Source organism: Aulonocara sp. 'chitande type north' Nkhata Bay, linkage group LG12 (genome assembly GCF_057382095.1).
Source record: "Aulonocara sp. 'chitande type north' Nkhata Bay isolate Kocher_YH1m ecotype deep benthic linkage group LG12, A_spYH_male_GT1.1, whole genome shotgun sequence".
Classification (NCBI taxonomy): Eukaryota; Metazoa; Chordata; class Actinopteri; order Cichliformes; family Cichlidae; genus Aulonocara; species Aulonocara sp. 'chitande type north' Nkhata Bay.
The window spans coordinates 19,377,424-19,403,629 of NC_141355.1; the positions used below are offsets into that span (position 1 = coordinate 19,377,424).

At 39.6% G+C, this 26,206-nt stretch overlaps 1 protein-coding gene and 1 long non-coding RNA gene across 3 annotated transcripts in view; one reads left to right on the top strand and one right to left on the bottom strand.

The window, feature by feature from the left end:
• The window catches only part of rasa1a (RAS p21 protein activator (GTPase activating protein) 1a), a 30,240-nt gene extending 10,190 nt beyond the window's left edge, over positions 1-20,050 (bottom strand). The window contains exons 1-6 of one of the 2 annotated variants that reach the window (XM_086314065.1): positions 18,793-20,050; positions 5,517-5,669; positions 3,027-3,162; positions 2,027-2,097; positions 361-478; positions 36-67 (exon numbers count right to left, since the gene is read on the bottom strand). In XM_086314065.1, coding sequence (XP_086170191.1) covers positions 36-67; positions 361-478; positions 2,027-2,097; positions 3,027-3,162; positions 5,517-5,669; positions 18,793-19,328 — 1,046 coding nt within the window. In that variant the 5' untranslated portion in view covers positions 19,329-20,050. Of the gene's footprint in view, positions 1-35; positions 68-360; positions 479-2,026; positions 2,098-3,026; positions 3,163-5,516; positions 5,670-11,869; positions 12,289-18,792 lie in introns of those variants that run through there. The other variant, XM_086314066.1, reaches the window with a different exon arrangement.
• A 4,870-nt stretch (positions 20,051-24,920) lies between these two features.
• On the top strand, positions 24,921-25,683 carry LOC147317272 (uncharacterized). The gene is made up of 2 exons (XR_015131669.1): positions 24,921-25,067; positions 25,233-25,683. It is a non-coding gene; the product is annotated as an uncharacterized LOC147317272 (long non-coding RNA).
• The last annotated feature ends 523 nt before the right edge of the window (positions 25,684-26,206 follow it).

Here is a 26,206-nt window from a genome sequence, read left to right on the forward strand (position 1 = left end):
CACTAAGTAAGTCAGTTCAGTGCCATGGAGCTTACACTTTTCCCTCATGTGGATCCTCCTCACGGCCCTGAAAATGATCACAAACAGAAATGTCTGTAGTTTTTACAATGTCATGCAATTATTTTGTGTATTCATATATCCCATCCCAACTGTGGGTGCTATGCTTTTGCCTACTTTAGTGTCCTATATTGCAGTCACCTCACAGTGCTAGTGCAGTGCTTGTTTTTAATGCACACTACTGTGCAGATGCCACTATTAATTTTGTTTGTTCTTTTTCCCACCGAATTGACTTTTATTGTTTGATAAAGATCTTTTGAAAAATAAGGTGATATGAGCTTCTCAATGTCAGGCCGTACTTACCACCTCCTCCACCAAATCCTCCACAATGAGTCCCTGCTCCTCTGTACGAACATTGCTCACCCACATCCAGCCATCTTCCAGTTCATTGTGAACAATAAACATGTCCCCTTTAAGGAAGCTGCAAATAGATCAAGTCAAAATAAGGTAACTAAGAAAGACTTTATCCAACACTATCTGCATCGCATTGTCGCTCTGTAAGGGGACTATCATCTCAACTGTGATTTAATGTGAACTTGGGATCAGTAAAGTGAACACATATACAGACAATAATAATTTAGTGTGGAAATAAAGCGTTACTAAAATCTGAAGTAGCGCTGTGCCATATCATTTCATTCGTGATAATACCAGCATAATTTTTTTTACACAATATAAAAATGTCATATCTCAATATTGCTATAGCAACGTCATGTATTCACTGTACACCCAACGAGACAAGCCCGGGCATGTCTGAAGCAAGAGCCTTGTATCAGGCTCCAATGACGATTTAGACTCCACCGAGCATCATCGGAGCATTCGCTAGTTCCGCTTCATATGAGAGAAAGAATAGTGGAAGGTGGAAAAGCTAAGATTTTGATACAACATACCAGGTGGAAAATTACTTTCAGTTTTATTATGTGACAATATTGCACAGGCTCCTGAAGAGTTAAAGTTAACCTCCTAGGAACTGGCATCCACATATGTGGACATCACATTTTGGGTTGTCTAGACCAAAACACTAAATTTTGTTCTGCAAGGGCCTGATATCCACTTATAAGAACACTGCCATTGTTCCATCGAAATTTAAAACAAACGTCCTCTTATGTGGACCTCTTTTTCCTCAGAAACAAAAAAAAAAAAAATCAGGTAATTCTTTGTTTTTACATTCATCAGGTCCCAGTCAGCCCAAATAGCAAAGAGAAATAAAAAAAGCATGCCATGAAAGAGTTCAGGTCTTACCAGGTTAAGGTACTTTAGGTAATGTTAAACTAAAATGTTTAGTAGGCTACTTTTGTGCTTAAATCTGACTTTTGCTGTGTCACTACTGTTAGACTAGAATGCTGCGGCTGGTGGCGCCTCATGTCACACTTAAAATTAGGAAGTGTGTGATCAGCAACAGTAACTTGTTGCAAAAAAATGCCCTCCATATACCTACTTTTTAAACTGCTGCCCGCATGCATCAATAATATTTTGTTAACTATTTTATAAATTCGACACTGGAATTATTCTTGAATTGTCATGATAAAATTTTGAACCATGTCGCCTACCCCTAAGCTGAAGTAAATGTTGCATGTGTGCTCAGTTAAGCCTGTGGCTCACTGGCAGGCTCAGCGTTGAGGTTGACTTCAGACAGTTGTTTATCAGATTTAGGAAATTGGGAATAGCTGGGATCATCAGTAAGTGTGCCTACTGCAGCTTAATGACAGGGACAAGACCATTTTTCAGTCACAAGTCAGATAATGTGCTTTCCAGCCTGCTGTGTCATGCCACAAAAATGAAAGGAAGACTAGGCTGTTCTTTGTGCTAAGAATAGGTATTTTTTAGGTCTAGGATGTCACTGTGGCTCGTGTGCAACTAAAAGATTATGGTTCACATTCAAAAAAATACTTTTAGGAAAGTGATGGTTGGGACACGAGGATTTTGCCCTACAAGACAAGAAAAGCAGATTTTGTGCACACATGACACTTACCTGATCTCATCAGTATCTGGCACTTTGGTGTATGGAAGTATGGCCCTGACTCGCCTCCTGTCTTCTACAGGCTGTGGAAACAGGAATAAAAAAAAGAATAAAAGCCTCATTCTTAGCCCTGACCTTTCAGAATTATATTCATGTAAAATCCTCCAATTATTTTTGAAAATCAAGTATTCTACTACAGCTCCCTGGGGTAAATCCCACTACCTTAAAAAGCATAATTAACATTAGCCCAGGCTTTGCCTTAAACAGTTCTGAAATCTGCCAGAAGGCAAAAGAAAAAAAGGAAAAGGAAGACCGTAAAATACTTCCTCTTGCAATGAACAAGTGGCGTAAAAAAAAAAAGGAAGAAAGAAATAATAAAGAAGTGAAGGCTGACTTCGAGTTATCTCAAAAGGTGCATATTTCCACTCATCTTTCAACCCTCACACGTTTTATCAGATCAGAACTCTTAAGGGACATTTCAGGAGATTAGGTTTCATTATGCACACTTTACTCTTGTCCCATTTTGCACACTGTTAAGTATATATAAAAAGGGTCTGAAGTTTTGATAGAGCCCTGGGGAAAGTTCGTTTCTACTTATTTCCAAAACAGCATAGGAGACCGTTAATTCAACAAGCTGCCAGTCACACATTTTATTCGCTACATTAAACACAGCTATCCAACCATCACAATTTCAGTTTTTAAAAGGAAATCATTAATGATATGCCATCTGAAAGTCATAGTTCATTTATATCAGCACAAAAAAACAAACAAAAAAAAAACAAAACACACGAGAAACTTCTCACGTTATGTTAAGTTTTTTAAAACTGACGAGGAGTTCATTTTTAATATAGCACAACCTTGGCCTACTTTGAGTTGAGAAACATTGGGGACGGTGTGACAAAACAAATCGGGGGTCAAATAAAATTACAGAGGAACACTACAAGACTTTACATTTATCTTAAACGCAGTACTTTGAATTACACTGTATACCTTCAGCCATGGAGTCACTCACCTCTGGAGGGGCCACTGGTGATAGCAGTTTCTCTCCTTTTAGAAGGCAAGACACATAGCTGTAGTAACCAATCAGGTCTGATAAGGACGAGAACCGCCGCCCACCAATGTAATAGTCCCCACACATGGCGATTATCCTGTTAATAGAAAACATAACAATAAAGAAGGTGCCGCGGTTAGCTTTAAGTACAGGTAAACCCCTGGGCAGTAAAGACAATCAAAAAGAGTTCAACTCTCATTTATTTGACAGTTGAATTATCTGTATCAATTACTTCCATCATTGTTCCTATGATACACCATCCAGCTCTGGTGTAAACACAGCTGACGATAAACTGCTTCATCACATGCATATGTGCAAAGGTAAGCTCATACCGACACAATGAAACATCAGTGCTGACAGTCTGTGCGTTTGAAGACAATCCATTAAGTCTGTTTCGACAGCAGTCCCAAACCCATTTACTAGATATGAATGGGAAATTGTGACACAGGTTAAAAACCTGAAAATCACTGCAGTGTACGGGTACGTTTACTGCTATCTGCTGACATTATTAGCAGGTCAAACTTTTCTTCGGTTCCTGAACTCAAATACTGTGGCATCGCTGAGAGTTAAAAACAGCCCAAATTGTTTCATCTCAATTAAATTGATCTGTGTGGGTGCCCTTCCAGGTGTTACACTAAAGTTTAGCATCCAGGCACCAATGGAAAAAACAAAACAAAACAAGAATTACAAAGTTTAACAGAGTTAGAAGTTAGCGGGAAGTCAACTAGCTTTAGAAGTCAACTAGCTAAAATGTGCAGCTCTGCTCTCACTTCAGACATAAATTAAAACAGAAACCAAACAGCGGCAGTGTTTGTAAGATTATTGGAATTTGGTTAACTGGCATATAATGGTGTGCTACTTGATGGCTAGCTACAGATTTATGGTTAGGGTAACAATAAACACCCTGATATCAACTTTCCCTTCTAAAAAAGTTCATGTGAGGGTGGAAGACATGACAAATGCAATCAAAAGGCAGGAAACGATGCTGAAAATTGACCAAACAACCAGAGAATACTGGAGATGATCCATTCACAGCTCAAGGTTAGTCACGCATATTCTCCTGCATGGTTTGGATTACTCACCATGAAAAATTCTTGATCCTAAGCTTCATGTCCTTTTGAAATCTTAGTTAGCTTCAGAGAGATTCTTATCTGAAGCATTCAAATATGTGGTGTCTGACAAACCGTAAGTCCATAGGCTGTATGTAAGGTTTTAAAGCTGAGCTTAAAGGCATGATGCACATGATTAGTGCTAATAAAAAGGCAGAGAGGCCTACGATGATCACAGATTATTTTGAGGGGATTGTTTATATTAAATAAAAAAATATATAAAGAATTTAGTTAAGATTACAAGTTAAGACAACAGCCTTAATGAACACAGCAGGAGCTTGGACCTGGAAGCAGGGTTGGCCCGTCATCACTTAACAAGCGGATTCTGAACTGCAACCAGTTACGGAACCACAAATCTCTAACAAACACTAACTCACTAAAATAACACGAATAAATCATATACAGAGCAGCTCCTTTCTCCCGTAACTGATGACATCATGGCAATATGTCCACAGGAGATCATGTCGTTTTCACTTAATTAGATGATGTTTGCCCTGAATCTTGGTGAGCTGCAGAGTTAATATTAACATAGCATAACCACTGAAGGAAAGGACAGACTGTAATGTCTTATCTTCTTCTCGTCTTTTTTATTGACTGTAAGGTTGTAAAATGCTCCAGGGTACTGTTGTTAAACAAGTGTGGTGTCATTTTTCTTCTGCATCAAGTCCGCCCACACACATTGCATAAAAAAAAACACCTTGTCCACCTTACACGCAAACACACACAGCGTCATCTGTCGCAGCAAACATTTAAATGTACAAGCTGCCATGACAAAACACTGTTTTTAAGCTCTGTATAGTCTTTGAATCTGTGGGACAAAAAGGCTGACCTACCCCAGAATCTACTTTCTTAAACCTTAACAGTGTTGAAATAAGGGCTAATCTCTGAACTTGCCCTTCTGTTGTAGTCTCTAGCTTTCTGCCCTTTTGGTTAACAGGTAATAAATAACTTCAGTACTTCAGAGATTTTATCTTACCCGAGGGCGACTTCCTACAACTTGGATCCTGCTTGTTGTGAGATGCCATAGAAAAAAAAAAATGAAACACTTCATGTTGCACCATGCTACTCTAACTATTCCAACCACACATTTCTCTCTGGTCTCAGATGTTAGCAACACCATGCTAGACAGCCATTCAAAGTCTACATGGCTATTAGGGTAAACACAAATAAGACATCAATAACAGTCCTATTTTATTTAAACCTCAGGCCTGAACCACTCTGATTTATCTGTAAATTATAGAAACACCTGTAGGCTAAGTAGGTTCAAATTAACTTCTCTTTCCAGAGTTCTGTGAGCAGTCAGAGAGTTATATTCTGTTTGAATGGTGTAGAAAAATCATACCTGAAGTGGTTGACCACATTGGTCATACTGAGGAAAGACAGGACAAAGGAACCGGGCCGGCGGTCGCTCTCCCTGATGAGGTAGCTGCCAGGATTTCGGGCCTGGCGCAGGCGCTCCTCTGCAATGGTTCGGTCTAGCTTGCCATGGTACCACCTGAGAGAAAACAAACAGTAAGGAAATTGCCACAAGGAGAAACATGCAGCATAAAGTGTTTATACGCAGAATTTCTCAAGTTATAACCATGAAACAATATGTTGACAAGTCAAGCTATATTTAACTACAACTCAAAAAAAAAAGCCATATAAAAACAATAAACCCATTACACACGCAGCACACAACCTAAATGCTTGATTATACCTAGTTTTGGACACAGACGGCCACAAACTCAACGGCCGAGTATTTATTCCTGCTATACTTCTTTGAAGTCCATTTGGCTTCATGCATAGTGACATACTGTGGTGATATTTCTCTGCAGATAAGTTTTCACAGTCACAAAAACCAGTCCGCATTGACCATCCTGCGAACTTATCTGATGATGAAATTTATGTTATTCCAACCTGAGCAGAACCTAACAGACTCACAGATGAACAAAGTTTAATCAAGGCTTTACAATCTCTACTGAATCTAGAGATTAAACTAAAACTTTAGCACTGTATGTCCATTAGTTCAAAAGACAAGGTTTAGGTTCATAAAAGCAAATGTTTGGCTTTTTCAGTTTTTAGTAACTCTATTTAAGTCTTGCTTTCTGAATTAAACAGAAGACCTAAGAACGACATTGGTTAAAATTTCAGCAGGTGGGGCTGAATTTGAAAGGGCCCTGCCAGCTGGGGTAAAAAATTAACATGTTTTTCCAAATTTAGGCCAGTGTTGCATCTCAGAACAGAGGGCAGTGACTGGAAAACATGCAGAGGTGAGATGATGAATGAGGTGCTGCAGTAGCTCTTTTCACAGGAGGCCTTAATGGCTCCCATCTGGTTTAGGGAAGTACAGGTCTCCATTTGTAAAGAAAAATGCCATCAACTCTGCTATCATGCAGGAAGCTGGAGAAAGGTTGCTGAAGAGGAGATGGAGTGTGTCCATGAGGGAGGTTTGGGGGGGATTTTTGGTGATAACGAGAATTGAAGATGGCAATCGAGAGCAGCTGGAGAGAGAAGGGCCAAGGAGCCCTTAAGCGGTTGAGGAAATATGGGAAAATAACATTGAGAGGCAAAGACAGATGACTGTGAAAACAATAACATCCAGACAAAAAGAACTTTCCACCACATCCTACTGGCTAGTTAAGCTCCACTTATTATGGAATGAGGTTATTTAAGTTGTTTACGACTCCTCCAACACACACACACACACACACACACACACACACACACACACACACACTTTTAATCGGGTGTGGCAAACAAAGACACGGTGAGCCAGAACCAGCCCACCAAAGGGTGGCCAACTAGATGAAGTGGCAAAGTATGACATCTCAGAGAACAAATTAATGATTCTGATGTTTCATTAACATGAACTGCCATTTCTGCCTCTTTGATGCCAGCACTTGTAAACATGAGTGAACATGGAAAGCAAGAAGTATTTTCTTGTCTTAACAAGTTGCTCCAATTGTCATTTTTTTGTTTTTTTTCCTTTGTTCAAAATACTCCATGTGAAGCCATTGTGCCTTTAACGACCCTCTGCAATCTAAAAATAGCAACCCATAAATTGTTGAAATTGCACTTATTGAGACATTTCAAGCAGCTGTACTTTTTAATTCTTTCTTAATGGTTAATGATGCAGCGATTTCAAAAGTCCACCCCATTAGGGCTGGGCCAAACTATACTGTTCACGGTATAACAGTAGAATGTTAGTCAATGATAAGAAAATGAAATATGACGATTGAAATGGGTAAAACGCGCATGCGCAGAGCCTTTGTTTTCATACGTACATGGCGAAAAAAGCATGGCAGCGACGGAGAATGAGAAGGGCAAAAGCGGATCGTTGAATGAAACAGATGAACCAGAATTGGTTTCTAAAAATGGTGCAACTTCAGTGATGTGGAACTGGTTTGGTTTTTGTCCGTCAGATACACACCAAAACACTTTTTTGGGGTAGAACATGCAAGCGGGCCGTCGTTATTACTGTATTTTTTGGACTTTAAAAGGCTTTTAAGAGCACCTTAATTTTCTCAAAAATCGACAGTGCGCCTTATAATCCGGTGCACCTTATGAACTCTGGTTGTGCTTACTGACCTTGAACTGATTTTGTGTGGTACACGGCGCCCAAAAATCGGTTAAAAATTTTTTTAGTGTGACTTTGGTAAGCTATGAAGCTGCAATGCTTGATGGATTGTCGGATCATTACGGCTACCGTAGTCAGGAGCCTCGCAGAGTAATACGTACTGTGCTTCAACATAACATTACCTTATTGTGTCGCTTAATGCGCCTTATAATTCTGCACACCTTATGGTCCGAAAAATACGTATTTGACTTATTTATTTGGCACACTGCAGTTTCATGTTGCAAAACACCTCTTTTTAACTTTTGTGGATATTATACATGGTTATGCTCAGGATATGTTGGCCAGTTTCCACTGAAAATGCCTTTTGGTTAAATTGTCAGCAAGGAACTTGCATTTGCACTGTTAAATTTTTATATAGCATTAATGCACATAAAAAACAGCTTCTTGTTTAAATGAAACTAAATTGATGGGGGCTTTTTGCACTAATAAAGTTGCGGAGTTGTAAAGTATTTTGGCTTGCATCTATTATATCGTTAGTTCTATCGTTATTGCAAATTTTCAAATATATATTGTGATAAATATTTTTGGCCATATTGCCCTGCTCTACATCCCACTATGAACAACAACAAAATACAAAAAAGAAAATGTGTGATCTAAATGTAATCGAATGACTCCATTGAAAACTCGCTAGCTGCACTCCATATAACAGAGAGACAATTGTGGATAGTGGACCACTAAATGGTGGTAAAAGAGAGCTGTAACATCATATGTCACATCATGATAAAGTATAATCAAAGTGATTTTTTGTGAAACTTTAGGCTCTTTTGCATCTACATTTAGTAAAACAATTTTATTGGATGAAGTTTCCTTCAGCTCTGTGTGTAAGCTATATATCCTCTATGATGACACGGGATGCAAATAGTTAAACAAAAGGAGAAGTGTTGAGATAAATAAGCCACAGCAATGGTGATATGAGACAGTGCTACTATCAGCTTCAGGAATGCTCTTTCATGTCAAAACACGAACATCAAGCAACACCATGACGTTTTGGTTTAGCTCGGCACAAGATAAGGAATTTACTTTTTCAACTACAGCTCCATGGCCGTGTGTGTGTGTGTGTTTCTAAAGACTAATGTTAAAAACATTACTATTTTCATTATATTGCACAGTAGCCCGGCAACTCCCATACGTTACAGTATGGTAAATGGCCTGCATTTGTATAGCGCTTTTCTACTCTAAGGACCCCAAAGCGCTTTACACTACATTCAGTCATTCACCCATTCACACACTGGCGATGGCAAGCTACATTGTAGCCACAGCTGCCCTGGGGCGCACTGACAGAGGCGAGGCTGCCGGACACTGGCGCCCTCTGACCACCACCAGTAGGCAAACATGGGGTTAGTATCTTGCCCAAGGATATTTGGCATGCAGCCAGGGGGCAGCCTGGGATCGAACCACCATTAGTGGCTGACCTGTTCTGCCACCTGAGCTACAGCCACCCTGAATGTAATGACAACAGTGTGCCGTCCACACTAGGTGACAGATACCCATGTTCCCACAGTGTCACCAAGCCAATGCCTGCATTTTGAATGGTATCTTCACACCAGAGACCTGTTTTATCACTCCATCACGATACAAGAGGCCAAGATAAACCTTCCAGCTAAGCTTGTAAACAAGTGATTTACTTGGGTAGGTTACATGGACAGTTTAGCTAACCGTGTAATGCATTTAAGAACAATATCACTGTGCACTGCTGCACATTAGCATGCCTAAGTCTAGTGAGTTGAGCAAGATGACTCAATACAGGGCTGATGACCGAAAGCCTTAAAAATATTCTATCACTAGACACAAGGGTTACGTGCTGTTTATAGCTTTTGTTCTAGAAAGGACAGCCTGCACCACAAAGCCACAAAGAGCACAAAACTTTTTTTTTTTTTTTAAATCTAACTACAATGAGAGGTTCATTACACAAAGACAGCCAACAGACTCTTAGAGAGAAAGAGAAAGAGAAAGAGAGAGAGAAGCACTCATCCAAATTTAAAGAAGTACTTGAATGGATAAAATACTTGTTTATTAATAGAACAAAATTAGCACTTAATCATACTTTAATATTCAAGCTTGCAGAACAAAAATTATGAGCATGCATGCATGGATATAAAACCTATATGTCTAACTAACAGGAGAACAGTCGTTCCATACAGGCATTTTAAATAACAATATAAATAAAGCTGAGGATAAATAACAAATAACAAAATTGTTTGGGTCATTCGTGTGCACCCAACTCATGATCAGGGTATTAGACAACAGGATCACCATAACAGCATAACCATATTGTATCCTACCCACAGAGGGACTCATTCACAGACATTAAAATGGATATAGAAAATGACAGACAATCACATCAACGGACTGATCTGAGCAAATTTAATCAGTCTATATCATGAAGGCAAAGTGCATCATCCAGAGAGTGAATTGTTTCTTAAACCCCCACCTCAAAAAACCCAAAAACAGTGCAGTCATGACATGCTACTATTTGAAAATACAGTCTCTAAAATTAGCGGACAGGATAAGATTTAAGGATTTAACAAGCTTCACCAGACTATGGATGAATTTACACAGTAACCTTTTTTTGTCAAAAATGCTATACAGAGAATTTAAATCTGAGTTTCAATGATGATTGCAAGCAACAATTCTAGTATTTGTGGTCATCCACTCAATGTTCAGTTTTGTTGTTACGTTACCACACGTGAGAAAATCAGACAAAACGCTTTTTTGTTGATATATATATTTATTCCTGTCTGCTGGAGCCTAGTCTCTAGGGGCAATAAGACTAACAGGACAGGCACAGATTACTGTGACTTGAGTGGGTTAGACATCGTCTCTCTGTGTGCCTGTCTGTCTCTCATTAAGCAGTTTTGGGAGCTCTTTCTCTCTAGCTTATGCCTCAATTCTTCATCTTCCTTCGTCTTGACAGTTGGACTCAAATATCTCCACAGACATACTGTCAGCCATCATCAGGATCAAGAAAAGAAATAGTGCATGGCTGTACATTAGCAATGCACCTCGTAGCTACAGACTTTGTGTAGTTGGCATACCTTTTACACACATATTCAAGATTCCAGTATTCTTAAATAGAGCTAATGCACTCTATTAGCTTTCTTTGCATATCACATATATCCATACAATTGCACATAATAACCTTTAGCACCTTTCCGTGCCTTAGGTCTGAGAATTGGACAATGACAACATTATTGACCATATGCTTACATATAGAGTATTTAATAAACCAGTAAACCTTCTCCAAGCAAAACCGTTAATAAATTACTGTTTCTGCAGTATATTAGTGTGGCGAATTGAATTACAACTGTTATCATGAATTAAGTGCAATTGCTAGATAACAACAGGCTGCAATTTAGTTAAAGATACAAAAACATACCACATGTGCACAAAAGTTAAACAACTCTTTTCTTCCATGTGTAATCTATTCATTCAATACACCATACAGAGACATGATTATTTGGTTATTGACACTTTTTGGAAATAAACAGGTTCGTGGAGTCCGAAATGGTGATTGGGGAAAAAATGTTATCTCTGCAGGCTCTATAGTGTGAGCATACTGCTTGTAAAACTGACAAATTATGGAGGTGTAACATTGTAAGTGATTCTTACACTTCGAGTTCTTGCACTGTTGTTAGCAAAGCTAAGTGCACAAGACTTTCTGGCAGCAGCTTCCCACTTTTAGACAGCAGATTGGTGTGAAAACAGGCTGCAGGAACACTACTGTCTGTACCCAGCCAGAGTGTTTCTGATGTAAAAAATGCATAACTCCAGGGTCTCTGCCAGTGTTGCCAGACCAGTGGCACGCCAGCCCTAAGCTGACCTAACCAAGGTTAAGCATCATGCAATTTTCTAAATTTATTTTTAAGATGTTTTGGAGACATACGTTAAGCCATGTCTGAAAAACTGCAACAATTAATACTTAATATATCTTGTTGCAATCCAGTTCACAACCTTTTTTAAACCTGTATAAATAAAAAAAGCTCAAAAGGGGTTCCTGCAACTGTAAAGAAGTAAAAAGGAAAAAGAAGCTGTGAATGCAAAATGAGATTTATAGGCTGATTTGATCTCCCACTTACACCGAGTTTACCCTCTGCTGCATCTCCCTCCTGTGTCCCGTGTTCTCACAAGGTGCACCCACTCCACCGACAGCGCTGCTGGCCAGGCAAAAACTGTAAGCTCTGACGTGTAGAGCAGACCAACGGCAGCTTTAAATCCGTACCAAGCATGGTGATGTGACCCTTTTGGTGCCTTACTACGTCCATCTCCCGTAGCAAGGGTTAATGAGCAATATCCATGGAAGAAAGATAAACAGGAGTACACAAAGATGCAGATGGACTTGGATACATGCAACCGACAACCTATTTTGGTGACAGCTGGATGGTTTTGTCTGCTTCTTTGGTTCTCTAGAAGCTATTCTGAAGAATAACACAACTTGATCTTTCAGCTGCTGTCAAGCGCTGGTCTTTGCTCCCACTTCATCTGCTTCTCAATCTCATTCTCTTACTCTCCCTTAGTCTCTCTCTCCCTCTCCCTTAAAAACACGTATCACGAGCATGCTGGCGATTGGTGTTCCAAGCAGGGGAACAGCAGGGGTAGGGAGTGGCATATCTGCACATATACCGCCAACTGTATGACCACACATTTGCATGCTACCCACAAACACTAAAAAAACACACATCCATAAAAGAAAAAAAAAAAAATAGGGCAATCTTGTCACCTAAATAACTCTGGCTTAACAAGGTACACAGCATTGTGAAAGCAAGTAAAGCAACTACCAAATCAGCATATTTTTGTTTTACTATTAGTGCTTTCTTAATTAACTGACTGTGTCCTTGCTTTAGAAATTAAAGTAATAGATATGAAGATATGTTATGATAACATAACTTCTTATCAAGTTTCACATTTAAAATCTATTAGTTTGCAAGTACTGAAACCAAGGCTGACTTTAGAAAGTGAAATTTTGAAATTGTAGTATCCGTTTAATAAAAAAAAAAAAGTTTTGCCTAAATCCTTCAGCTCTATCTTGAATAATTTCTTAAATTGTTAAAGGCTTAAATTAAACATTGCACCACAGTGCAATGAGGGCAGCTAGCTTTAGAAATGGCATAAAGTAACACTGCCTTGGCTTAATTTCCCCACCACTACCACGGCTTATTTTATGTGGCAGGCAATTTTCCAACTTTTCACTTAACATGGTAAATTAATTATTTCCATGAAAGTCTTAAGCCTTTAAAAATCCTCTTCAGGTTAAACTGGACTGATCAAATACCTTTAGTGATGATTAATTGTGAAAAAACAGCTTTAAAACAGCTGCCAGTCTAGCAACATTGAGGCCATTTACTAAAAGGCAACACTGTTGAATCCCCTAATGCATGACTATCTCACTTTTATTAGGGCTAACACATTTTATGGGCTGAAGCCGTGATTGTGCTTGTTACTTTGTTTTTTTTTGCACAATGAACAAACAAATGATGACAGACACCAGTTGTGACTTGGAGCAAGTTCTAATTTCATTATGTATAAGCTTCTATTAAACATGATTAACTTCCAGGAGTTAGCAAGGGGGGAAAAAATATAATGACACTATAGTAAAATACCATGCTTGTCACATGACAAACAACATCTGCTAGCAACCTCACTCAATAATGAGGGTGACAGCACACCTGAAATTGTACAGATGAAGATATGTGAAAGTCAATCTTCGGATTCTCAGCTTTGCTCAGTCTAAATGATAACCAGCCAACACTTTAATCCCCAGTCACTCAAGCCAATACCTCAGCTGTCCTTCTGTGAATCAGCTTCCTTGAAATAACAGGATTACATCAGTAATAATAACAAGCTTCACTCCCACATATGCCAACAATCTTCCTCTGAGCATTTGATTACTACAAGTTCAAGCATACATTTAGGAACACCGTTTATGACAAGAACTAAAACCACGTCCACCTGTTAAAAAAAACAACAAGATACTGTAGCTCACAATAAAATGGAAACATGCAACAGCAGTTTTCAGTTATGTGGCTATTCCTTCAGCATTCACTGCAACGGCATCACTGCTGCAAAAAGAATTTTTTCATATCACAGGAAGTCATGACAGTAGTACTATAATACCAAAGCCTAACCTGGCACTGTAATACTTTCCATTCACTCCCCAATCCATCAATCAGCAAACCTAGTTAAAAAGAAAAGTCATTCAAATCAGAAATCCTGCACATTGTCAAACACAACTCAAATGCTTCAGAGGATCCTGTTAGGGCCACAATGAATGGTTCAGAAGTCTTGAAAACAGGATGCTGGGTGAGAAAAGGCAGGGCAATGTGGGCGCTGGAAGAGTATAGCACGACAATGTATAGCAAGCTGGAAATATATGGAAACTATAGACTGTGTTATGAATGCACAGGACAGATATTATACTAATAAAAGTTGGAGCGGGATCAATCAGCAAATCAGTCAAACCAGCCCTAAGCATGATCATCCTTGGTTGTAATGGTTCAGGAGACTGAGGGGATATTTGTTGAGCAACGAGCAATCACAGCCTAATACTTCTATATATTATTTACATGCACACGCGCGCACGCACACACATACACACACACACTAGGAGAGCTGCAATAATTTTAAAAATAAGGGACAGGAAATGGCATGCTCAAGAGTGTAATGGTTGTCACAGTGTTATTAATCAAATGCTGCTTTGTAATAAAAGTGCTGTAATATATTGACCACTAGGAACAGCTTCCATCAGGGAATAATCTAATTAAACTATGCAATCAGTCCTTGTGGTTTATCAGAATTCCATTGTCTGTAACAGCCTTCATCACAAAGGCCAATTAGGCAGTGTTGCTGCAAAATTAGCAGTAAACCTACAGACATGTTTCCACAGCCAACTGGTAAATCTGGTAAACTCATTCACACAACCACAGATTTTCAAATCCAAGTTTTGTTTCCAATTTTTTTTCCCTTCCTTCCGCCTACCACAACCTCCTGTGGGAAACCCTTTATGACTTAAAATCCCCTCTAATCTTCGTGGAAACTCAAAATCAACGACTCATTTCCCAATGTGCTGTTTGTTTAAGCTCAGGCTCACGGCCAGTGGTTTCTAAAGGTAGCAGGAACACACACTACTGAGGCCACCTGACATCTTCACTCCTGCATCTTTGTTAATCATCAGCTTCTTATCAAACATCCTTTCAAACATTCATACAGTGCTTTTAACCACACATGATCAAAATAGGGCCTGATAGCTAAATCTGACCCAGGGTCTGGACAGAAACTGTGTGCAAAAATCCTAAAAATCAAAAGCAAAATAATCCCTAAAATGAAAATAAAAAAGGCAGCACTATGTTAATGAAGCTGAAGGACTGACTGAACCTGATTCCAACCGAAGGTGCCCCTTTTAAGACTGTTGTGGCCATTGCAAATTATTCATTATTAATATAAGAATGTATATAATATGGCTATCTTAAAAAAAATGCAGCCCTCTTCCACTTTTTACCTACATACATGCACACAAATACACACAGGAAACTAGACAATACCCCGTTTAGATAATATTTTTGACTATAGCCCGCAAGTCTTATTTGTAGCCCTAATGTATCCAGGTTAGCTGGCTTTAGCCCTCGTCAGCACTGGCAGGGGAATGTGAAAGCTCTGCTAATGTGTTTTACTGTTACAGAGGAAATTAATTTATTACAGGCAGGGAAAATAATCAGCTGTCATAGACAAGCTGGGCCAACACTGTGGGAAATAAAAAGGAGAAATTTAGCAATATTTTTAAATCTAAAATTACACTGCAGACTTGATTGGGTTATTTAAGTAATTGAAGAAATTAGGTGATTTTAAGTAACTGTTTTAGTAAGTTATTTCATACTTATTGCTTTTTCTTGTTGATATTATTCAGAATTTTATCTTCTGCTTAGCAAGAATAAACAGAACCCTGATTGATGTTAAAAACCAAGGTTCATGTTGAGAAATGACTGTTTTTATACTGTTACAGTTTGCAACAGATTACTAGCTACATAATCAAATGAACAACACATACAGAATCACTGTGATTAAGGCAGTAAGCTGTCAATGTCCCTCAGCTTTACTTTTAAGCCACAGTTTAAGTAGTCTGCCTCCTTTTTTTTGATTTGTTTTGAGGTACAATATTTGTTGGGGTTGAGAGTGGAGGGTGAATAATAACAATTTTTTAAAAAAAATTTTTATTTTTGACTGCAGGCACGATTACTCAATCATGACTGGACCCAAGGACAAAACAGGGTGCGACCCATCTAATTGTAATTTGAGACCTTGGATGCTTCTATCTCAGATACTATCTGTTTCAGAGCAGTTACACACCTAATAGATTTGGCATGATGCACTGCGCAGCACCTCTGACATCACATCAGCCCCTTCTATCAACAGTGGATCAGTGGCACAATCAGAAGGAGAGAGAGATCCCAGCCTTTACTGGGCCAACTTTACAAGACAAAGTCAGCACCTCATAACTTGCCTGTTTCTGAGCTGCATCCAGTGACAGAAAAAGTGATAAGATAAGTGCTCTCAGGAGGTCATTTCTCTGAATTTTCTTTTACTGCCAATCGCAAGTGTTCTCATGTAAAAAACACACAAGTGGTATATTAAGTGTATGACTGTAGTATTTTATTCAGATGTTTACGGAATACAATTACCTTAAAGAACAAAGAAAATCCATCCAAATCAAAAATAGTAAACCTCATTCTAATAAACTGCCACACAATTCTTATATACTAATAATACCCAAAAATGTGGTCCAGCTTTCCGGTGCAATCACAACCACTACAAACAATTCACCAAACCACAAAGCCAATACAGCGGAAAAGCTTGTGTTGTGAACATGTCTTGCACAACTCGATTAAGAAAGACACAGGAGACTGTGTTGGTGAGAGTCAAAAAGATTCTGGGTATTCTACTCTAGTCCAAAGTTAGGTACTGGTGAGAGGTTTAGCGAATGTAGCAGATAAATATTTGAATTCAAGTTACGCATGATGAAGCAAGTAAAACCAAAGAAAGCCGCCGCCCCCATAACACGCAGTAATTGCTCCAATGCCTCAGTGAAAATCTTTCAAGCTGAAAAACTGGGGTGAGTGTAAACCTGTGAAGAAGTCTGCATTTCCAGGGCAAAACTACAATTTCCAAAGCAGCAGGATAGGTAGGAGCCTAGATATAAGTGATGTTCATTCCACTTAAGGTTATTCATTACCAAAACAGGCAACAGTGTAAAACGCTGCCCTTCCCCTTCCTCTGTAATCTGACAGCGAGATATAGAATGGCTTCTAAAATAAGAGCTGAATCCACACTCCAAGCCTAGTCACTTCCATATCTCACAGTATGAGGGCCAGAAATGACAAAGCTCAGCAGTTTTCTAATGAGACTATAACAAATTGAAGGCCTATATTTAGGTTATTACAACATCAGCAGTGCGCACGCAGGTTTGAACATGGGTTTCTGTGCATGCCTGATAAAGTCATGACAGTACCCACAATTAGTCAGATGCTTTCTAAAGTACAGTGCTTAGGCAGAATTTACTGTGCTGCAGACAAGAAAAGAAAAAAGGTTTGCAAATGCTTTGTTTTAAGTTTTAGTTCACTTCAATCACAGGCAAAATATTTAGACACGATGGCCATTCTCTCAGAGCATACAGTTGTGCAGCAAACAAGAAACAAGATTTTCTACTTCCCATGTAGCATTACAGAGAACTATGCACTTTACTATAAATAGTAGATAACAGAAAGGTGTATGGATTTCTGTCAAAAGCACAGGCATTGATTTTAATGTATCTGGGCCAATAGTGCCAAGGGTTCTTGCCAGCCTAAAACTTAAATCTAAAACAAGAAAAATGCTTTGTTTAATCAAAGAAACAAAGTTGCTTTGGAAGTATTTGTGCATCACCTGAGCATCAGTTCGAATTGTCACAACTGTCACCAACGACACCTGGAATCAAGTTGGTCTCCATACAATTGTTGATTTAGGTTTTTGATACAACAGAAAAAGAAAGGGAGGCTAAGGAGCTTGGAATAATAAAAAAAAAAATTGGAGTTCTTTAAGTTTCTTAAAGACATTTTACCTCTTATTCGAGAAGCATCTTCAATTCTGAAAGAACTATTCAAAGAAAGTGTCCTGATATGTATATACTGACTTTATCCAAACTTAATGATTTCCTATCTTCTTCCAAAAACATAAAAACTACAAAAAAAATTGAATGTTAAGCTGAAAGATTACGTGGAACAGGAAACGAAAAACCTACAGTCGAGTTCACTTGAAAGAAATCTAAAAACAACAACAAAGCTCAAATAAGCCTGGACAACTGCTGCAGAGTGCAATTTTGAATGTTCTTAATCGCTCAGTTTCACTCCATCACAAAGAAGTTCTTTGTATACCATGACTTCTCTGCAGAATGGGCAAAGCTGAAGGACCAACAACAGCATAAACGTGAACAAAAGCGCCTGCACTACCAGTTGTCCCACATCCTTGACGGCATTTTTGTTACTGTTACACTGTATTACTCAGTGTTGATTATTGTGTTTACTGTGTATATACATAATACTTGTTCTGCTTGGTTGATCCTGTGAAATGAGGCTATGCTGACAACAGCTGTCCAAGTCAATTATTGATATGTAGTAGTCCATTGTGAGAATGTTTATAAGGGCATTTACTATAAGTGAATCAGCTCTCTGTAAAAAATAATGAACAGGCATTACTACTGTGTTGCTAGGGTTTCTATTTCATATTGAATCTCCTGACAATTCAATTTGATCTCAGTTATTTCAGTGCTTTCTAGGATAACAGGTGTGCAAACGCACAACAGATGTATTTTAGGTAATGTGTCTTGGGGAACTGAAATTATTTCAAAGCCACATCTACCAAATATACCTCAAGTGCAAAACAGGAAGGCTATGAAAACGCAATAAAATAAATACATTGCTTTAGTGCTTCTATTTTCTAGAAGTTATAGACGTCACTTAACTTGTGGTTTACTTACTGGTTAGTGGGAGGTGCGGAGAGTGGGAACGTCACCTCTTCTTCGTCGATTTCCATCCCATCTTGCATGTCGCTTTCATCCATAGTGCCACCGAGCCCCCCACAGCTAGGAGGCGGAGGAGGTGGTGGTGGAAGTGGTGGGAAGACAGTGGGCCCATCCGGGCCTGTTGATGTGGGTGAGATCCGACTAGCTGGACCCTCCATAGTTGGAGAGCAGCACATGCCGCCCACTGTCCCTGAGCTTGTTCCTTGAAAAACTGAATGTCCACCTCCTGCTACGCCACTCCCTGCTCCGGTCATATCCCCACTAAGCATGGAGGAATAGATTATATTCATCTCTGAAAGGGAGTCCGGAGATGTGTTTGAATGCTGTCGGGTGGCTGGTGCCGGCCCTTGCACCAAATCAGTGGTTCGGACTCTGCTCGGCTTGGGATAGTATGGGAAAGGGGCCGTCGTCTCCGGGCCTCCTCCGCCTGCCACCCCTGTCCCTGTCGCGACCGAGCCCGTATCCTCACTGCTGACCTCCGCTGCCATCATAGTAGAAAAATACGTAGAGGGGGAAAAGTCCAGAAGGGAACCTGCCCTTCCCCTCTGTTTTTACAATAATCCCCCGGTGTTTGGGCTCCTGGGAAACAACACCAAAAGTTTCTCAAAAACGCGTTCAGCTAGCCGGCTAATGTTAGCCAACAGCTAACTTAGCTTACTTGGCTGCACTAGCGGGCGTTAGCTTCGCCTCGCATTCGCTCCCTGCAAAAATCACCGAGCTAACGCTAGCGGGACAGCTAGCAGCTTCGAGACACTTGATGAGTTCTTGCTCGCTATGTCTTCATTGTTTCCTGAGTTTAGAGTTCACGCAGAAACACTACATGAGATTAACCGTTACAATACTTCCAACAGAATATCACTTCACCTATATTTCCTGTTGGTATTTTTGAGTCTGGGGGGATGTTCGGACTTCACCCTCGGCACCAAAGCAGACCACTTGTCGATGAGTGTTGTTTTATTGTCACTGTTGTGTGTAATCCCCTTCTTTTTTCCCAGTGTTGTTTTCTTCAGTTTTAAACCGTCTCCAGTAGCGTTCCCAGACGACTTCAGCCTTATCTCCTATATCCCCGGAGCCGCATGTTGTTCTCCGCGTACTGCCATGTCGTTTACCAACATTTATTATCTGCGTACAAGCTTTATTTCTGGGTTTCGGGGCTAGTGGCTTGCCCGCTGCTGCGCTGCTCTTGTCTCCCCTCCCTCTCCCACTCCTCTCCAGTTAAAGATCAGACACAGCTAAGTGAACACAGAGCGGAACTTTTTTTCCCCCCAAATTTAATCCATGGCATCTTCAATCACGTTAAATCTTATTAAGTTGAATAAAATGCGATATTGTCCTTGTTACGTAAATGAAATATAGAATCTCATTATGGTTTGTTTGTTTTTTTCTTACCAGAGGATCTCAGAAAAGAAGACAAGTAGCAGAGTAAAATCAGTCCTCTAGATATTTTTCTGCAAATAATCTCTTGCTGAACTACTATACTGTGGCAGGAAATGTTTACACCTTTGATCTGCTGTTTTTAACACGTCAGCAGCACCGAACAAGTTTCACTAGTTATCAGATAAGCGGCTCTGTACAATAAACAGAAAAGAGTAATTAGAAAAAAAACATTTAATGGCAGGATTTATTTACAGTTCCCCATTTAATCTACAACTGCAAAAATATTTTTTTTAATTGTACCTCTTATTCTTGCTTCCATACAAGAACACAGAGATTCAAAATCTCCCGTGATGTTATCAGTTACACCTGAGCGTTTCCCTTTCAAGCCCCAACTTCACATTGTGATTTGTGTGTACGTGTGTGTGTTCCTGTTTTTCCTTCAGACAGGTAATGAAAGTCTAGGTAAATGACAGCATGTATAGTTCCACGTCCTCTAATTCTAACTAATTTCACCACTGCATCCTGTTAGATAGAAACATACTGGGTAGATATGCTACAATGCTATTCAGCTGTTTAAGATGTTCGAGGCGTTTACCTTAACATATTGGCAATAGCACTACGGGGCAGCAAGAAAACCGCTTAAACTAATTTGCAACCTTTCAGTTACGTTTATACAAAACAGGAAAATGCTTTAATTGCAAAGTCATAAATAGCATGATAATACTACTAAAATACCAATGTGAAGGGAAAACGCTCAAAAAAAGCACGCACAGATGTTCCATCACATTGCTGGCTCCTAGTGAAATAGGCTTGAATTTTTAATTCTGGCATGGTCCTTTTTAGTGCTGCAGACGTCATTGCTAACCGCGTTAAAATAGCAGCCAGGTTCAGATTTGTGCAACGCACGGACCCAAGTCTTTCTTTCTTTTTATTTCTAGATGCATAAATACAATTTTAGCCTAATTGTTGCAAAGCTGAATTCGTTTCCTGTATCACCCTCTTTCCTCTAGATGAAGAGAATAATCTGCATGTTGTGCTAAACTGCAGCACTATTACAGAACAACACCAGGAGGACAAATGTTTTGTTTTATTCCTTTAACTGAATGGACAACGATTAACAGTGTCAATAAAACTCAATAAATACTATCTGTCTATGTAGTCTACATATATATATATATATATATATATATATTGTATATTGATCTTTACTAGACTTATGCACAAGTTGGTGCAGACAAGCATACACTTAAGGACAATGGAAAACAGTGATAATCATGAAGTTTAATCAGGTGGCCAAGTGACGCCTTACTCACGACCTACAAAAACATATGTTTTGGCTTTTTTTGTTTTGTTTTTTCTGAATGCATCATATTTTGAATACAGATAAACTACTGATACAAACTTATATTTACTCTATACATACTCTCAGCACACACCCTTTAAACATGCAGAAGGGAAGGTGAATTTTCTGAATTCATCAGACATAAAACAGTCCTGTCTCACCTACAGCAGAAGTAGTGAAGCTGATTATGAATTAAATTGACTTTTTAAAGGTTTTTTTCATAAGTTCTAGTAAATCAGCCACTGGCTAACTTTAAGATAAGAGTGCATACGTGCGCAGCTTAAGCAGCAGGCCACTGTTGTTCTCCACCCACCATCTACAGTCATGCCCACAGGGCAGCTGCCATTACTGTTCTACCTCCACATAAATCCATTTCGGAGCAGCTGGCACTGTGAAAAGAATATCTGGAGGTCTCATCTTTCCTCTCTCTGCTTCCTGGCCTTTCTAACCTATTTTCTCAGTTTTTGAGCCAACAGCTCTGATCACTTTGCTTTTGTACTAGTATTTCTCAGGTTGATCAGATACGCAGTTGAAGCTAGATGACAATTAAAATAGTATTTTTTGTAATTTTATTTATTTAAAATAAAAGGGTCACATGAAAAAGATATGAAAAAAAGTATCACACCTTCCGATCCAAAATCAGGACCGTGAGTTTCAGATTGGAAACCAGTGATTAGACCTGTATTAGATAGTTACTGGAACCTATCTTCTCCTAACTGTGACATCCAGGATCTCCTGTTATCTTAACTTTGCTTCCCATCTGTTTGCTTGGTGGCTTCAAGTCAGTATCAAAAGAGGTCTTCAAGGCCTTCGTGGAAAAAATGTAGATGACTATGAGTCTGGTAAAATCTTCATAAAGATCTCCCAGTTGCTGAAAAGCAATCATTCTACCATTTCAAAAGCGGTCTACAAGTGATGTAGATTTTAGTGGTCAATCATGATAGACAGTAAGCTGTTATCAGAAGGGGCGATGCTTACTTTTTCCTCACACAGAGAACATATACTCACGTTTTGTAGATAAAACAACTGAACTTTTGTTTGTTTTTCTCTCATCTGTAAACACTGTTTAAAAAAATATTGAATGCGCTTTATTTATTTTTATTTTTTTTTTTTTTAAAGCAATTTCCATGGGATGTAGCCTACTTAGTATTTCACATAACTATTCACAGTATTATCTGGATTGTGTAACAAGGGAGGAAGCACACCCTGCACCCCTGTTGGTCACTCAGGGAGCTGATGCCTGTGTTCTCCTCTAAGGCGTAGAGATCCCTTAAGTCCTATGATACAGAAGGTCAGCGAGCTGTGAAATCCAGAAGCTGACATTGACTTGACGTATGATCATCAGAGGCACTCGAGTTGAAAGACATGTACAGTGGGGCAAAAAAGTATTTAGTCAGCCACCGATTGTGCAAGTTCCCCCACTTAAAATGATGACAGAGGTCAGTAATTTGCACCAGAGGTACACTTCAACTGTGAGAGACAGAATGTGAAAAAAAAAAAAAAAATCCATGAATCCACATGGTAGGATTTGTAAAGAATTTATTCGTAAATCAGGGTGGAAAATAAGTATTTGGTCAATAACAAAAATACAACTCAATACTTTGTAACATAACCTTTGTTGGCAATAACAGAGGTCAAACGTTTACTATAGGTCTTTACCAGGTTTGCACACACAGTAGCTGGTATTTTGGCCCATTCCTCCATGCAGATCTTCTCGAGAGCAGTGATGTTTTGGGGCTGTCGCCGAGCAACACGGACTTTCAACTCCCGCCACAGATTTTCTATGGGGTTGAGGTCTGGAGACTGGCTAGGCCACTCCAGGACTTTCAAATGCTTCTTACGGAGCCACTCCTTTGTTGCCCGGGCGGTGTGTTTTGGATCATTGTCATGTTGGAAGACCCAGCCTCGTTTCATCTTCAAAGTTTTCACTGATGGAAGGAGGTTTTGGCTCAAAATCTCACGATACATGGCCCCATTCATTCTGTCCTTAACACGGATCAGTCGTCCTGTCCCCTTGGCAGAAAAACAGCCCCATAGCATGATGTTTCCACCCCCATGCTTCACAGTAGGTATGGTGTTCTTGGGATGCAACTCAGTATTCTTCTTCCTCCAAACACGAGTTGAGTTTATACCAAAAAGTTCTACTTTGGTTTCATCTGACCACATGACATTCTCCCAATCCTCTGCTGTATCATCCATGTGCTCTCTGGCAAACTTCAGACGGGCATGGACATGCACTGGCTTCAGCAGCGGAACACGTCTGGCACTGCGGGATTTGATTCCCTGCCGTTGTAGTGTGTTACTGATGGTGACCTTTGTTACTTTGGTCCCAGCTCTCTGCAGGTCATTCACCAGGTCCCCCCGTGTGGTTCTGGGATCTTTGCTCACCGTTCTCATGATCATTTTGACCCCACGGGATGAGATCTTGTGTGGAGCCCCAGATCGAGGGAGATTATCAGTGGTCTTGTATGTCTTCCATTTTCTGATGATTGCTCCCACAGTTGATTTTTTCACACCAAGCTGCTTGCCTATTGTAGATTCACTCTTCCCAGTCTGGTGCAGGTCTACAATACTTTTCCTGGTGTCCTTCGAAAGCTCTTTGGTCTTGGCCATGGCGGCGTTTGGAGTCTGACTGTTTGAGGCTGTGGACAGGTGTCTTTTATACAGATGATGAGTTCAAACAGGTGCCATTCATACAGGTAACGAGTGGGGGACAGAAAAGCTTCTTACAGAAGACGTTACAGGTCTGTGAGAGCCAGAGATTTTCCTTGTTTGAGGTGACCAAATACTTATTTTCCACCCTAATTTACGTATAAATTCTTTACAAATCCTACCATGTGGATTCATGGATTTTTTTTCACATTCTGTCTCTCACAGTTGAAGTGTACCTCTGGTGCAAATTACTGACCTCTGTCATCATTTTAAGTGGGGGAACTTGCACAATCGGTGGCTGACTAAATACTTTTTTGCCCCACTGTATACTCAGTTGTAAGCACGCAAAACAAACATTCCCCACTAGGATAGCCAGACATTTAAACATGCTCATTAATCAAAGCACTTCAGTGTGAGTGGTCTGTTCAAGTGTCAGAACAGCCTGTTTTTTGTTTTGCTTTTTATTAAATCAACACTGCCCCTGCTTTTAATTTCACAGAATTATACATATTAAAATATAATTATGTATTTTAAGCATCCTCATGGCTCAGTCCTTTATTTGCTAGTCATCATTTGACCTTGTATGGTGATGTAATCTGGAGGACTGGGATCATCTCATGTGTCCCAGTGGCAGATGACGTGTCCTGCAGATCCTCCCACATGGAGCATAATAAGATTGCAGACAGGATATAGCTAATTGTCTTCCCTTAGTAGACGTGATACAAGAGGACCAGCCTCATACCTGCTGAATGGCAGTTCAGCCACTCTCGGCCATGTCTGAATTCAACCCTGTCTCTGTGCATGTATGTAATGGGGTGTGAAAGACTGATTTTTTTTTTTTTTTTTTACACATGTAGAGGTGAGATAGATAGTCCAAAATCTAATTTCCAGGACTTCACCCATGTGTGAATTTGCATGCAGTGATTTGTGTGTGTGTGTGTGTGTGCGTTTTTGTGTGCATCCATTCCTGTGTAACCATTTTTGTCTTTGTCTTCATCTCTGTATCTCTGGGTGTGGGCTGCAGGAGAGGGAATGAGGTGGGGGCTGGCACTGACAAACTGCCAAGGGTGAGGAAGAAGCGCGTGAGGGAGAGTGGCAGGGCAGCCCAGTTGTTCTGCTCTGTTTCACCATAACTGCATTGTCAGATATGAGGATGGGCACTGATATGAGTACCATGGGAGCCTGACTTGGTGTCAGCTGAGAGCTCTCATCCATATTCATTATCATATTATAATAACACTCCATTGCCCTCAGAGACAGCACATTGGAAGATCTCCACCCTCCAGTGCCTTTGAAGACATCTATGTTTTTTGTTTGATTTTGTTTTGCTTTGGGTTTTTTATCTACTGACATGCAGCTTGAGATGTCTGAAGGCAGCAGGATGTCTTTTAATTTAGTTAAAAAGTGTAGCAATAGTAACAAATACTCTGTATTAGTAATTGCAAATGAGCTATGCATTAAAAAAAATTATTGAATGTCTTGGTTTGATTATCAAATGTTTTTTTATTCTCATTGCTATTTATGGCAGAGTGGGCAAACTGCTGCAGAAACCATGGTTTGGGTATTCATTGCTTTTCTTCCTGTGTGGTTAGTGTCTGAAATAGTCATACATTAGATTTGAAATGTAACTCAGCACTGAACGCGACAGGTTTTAGATGTACCAGACTTCCCTTTCTGAGTTTCTCCCTCAGTCAACCTCCTCTCATATAAACCAAACACCTTCTAAAAGATTAAAATAAAATCTAATGTGTGTCACCCAACTGACTCCTTCAAGTGAAGTACGCACATTAACACTTGAATGCACGGCCCAGGTTTGGTGCTCGAGCCCTCTGATTCAGGGGATACTTGTAGGCACATCAGGACTTGTGTGAATTATTTACTGGATTAACATAAAAGTTTTAAAAAGGGACTGAGTGACACACGGATGAATAACGATAGTCACTTTCCTCTGGAGTTGGAGGCTGGCTTACTAGCATTACTTTCATGGGATTTATGAAA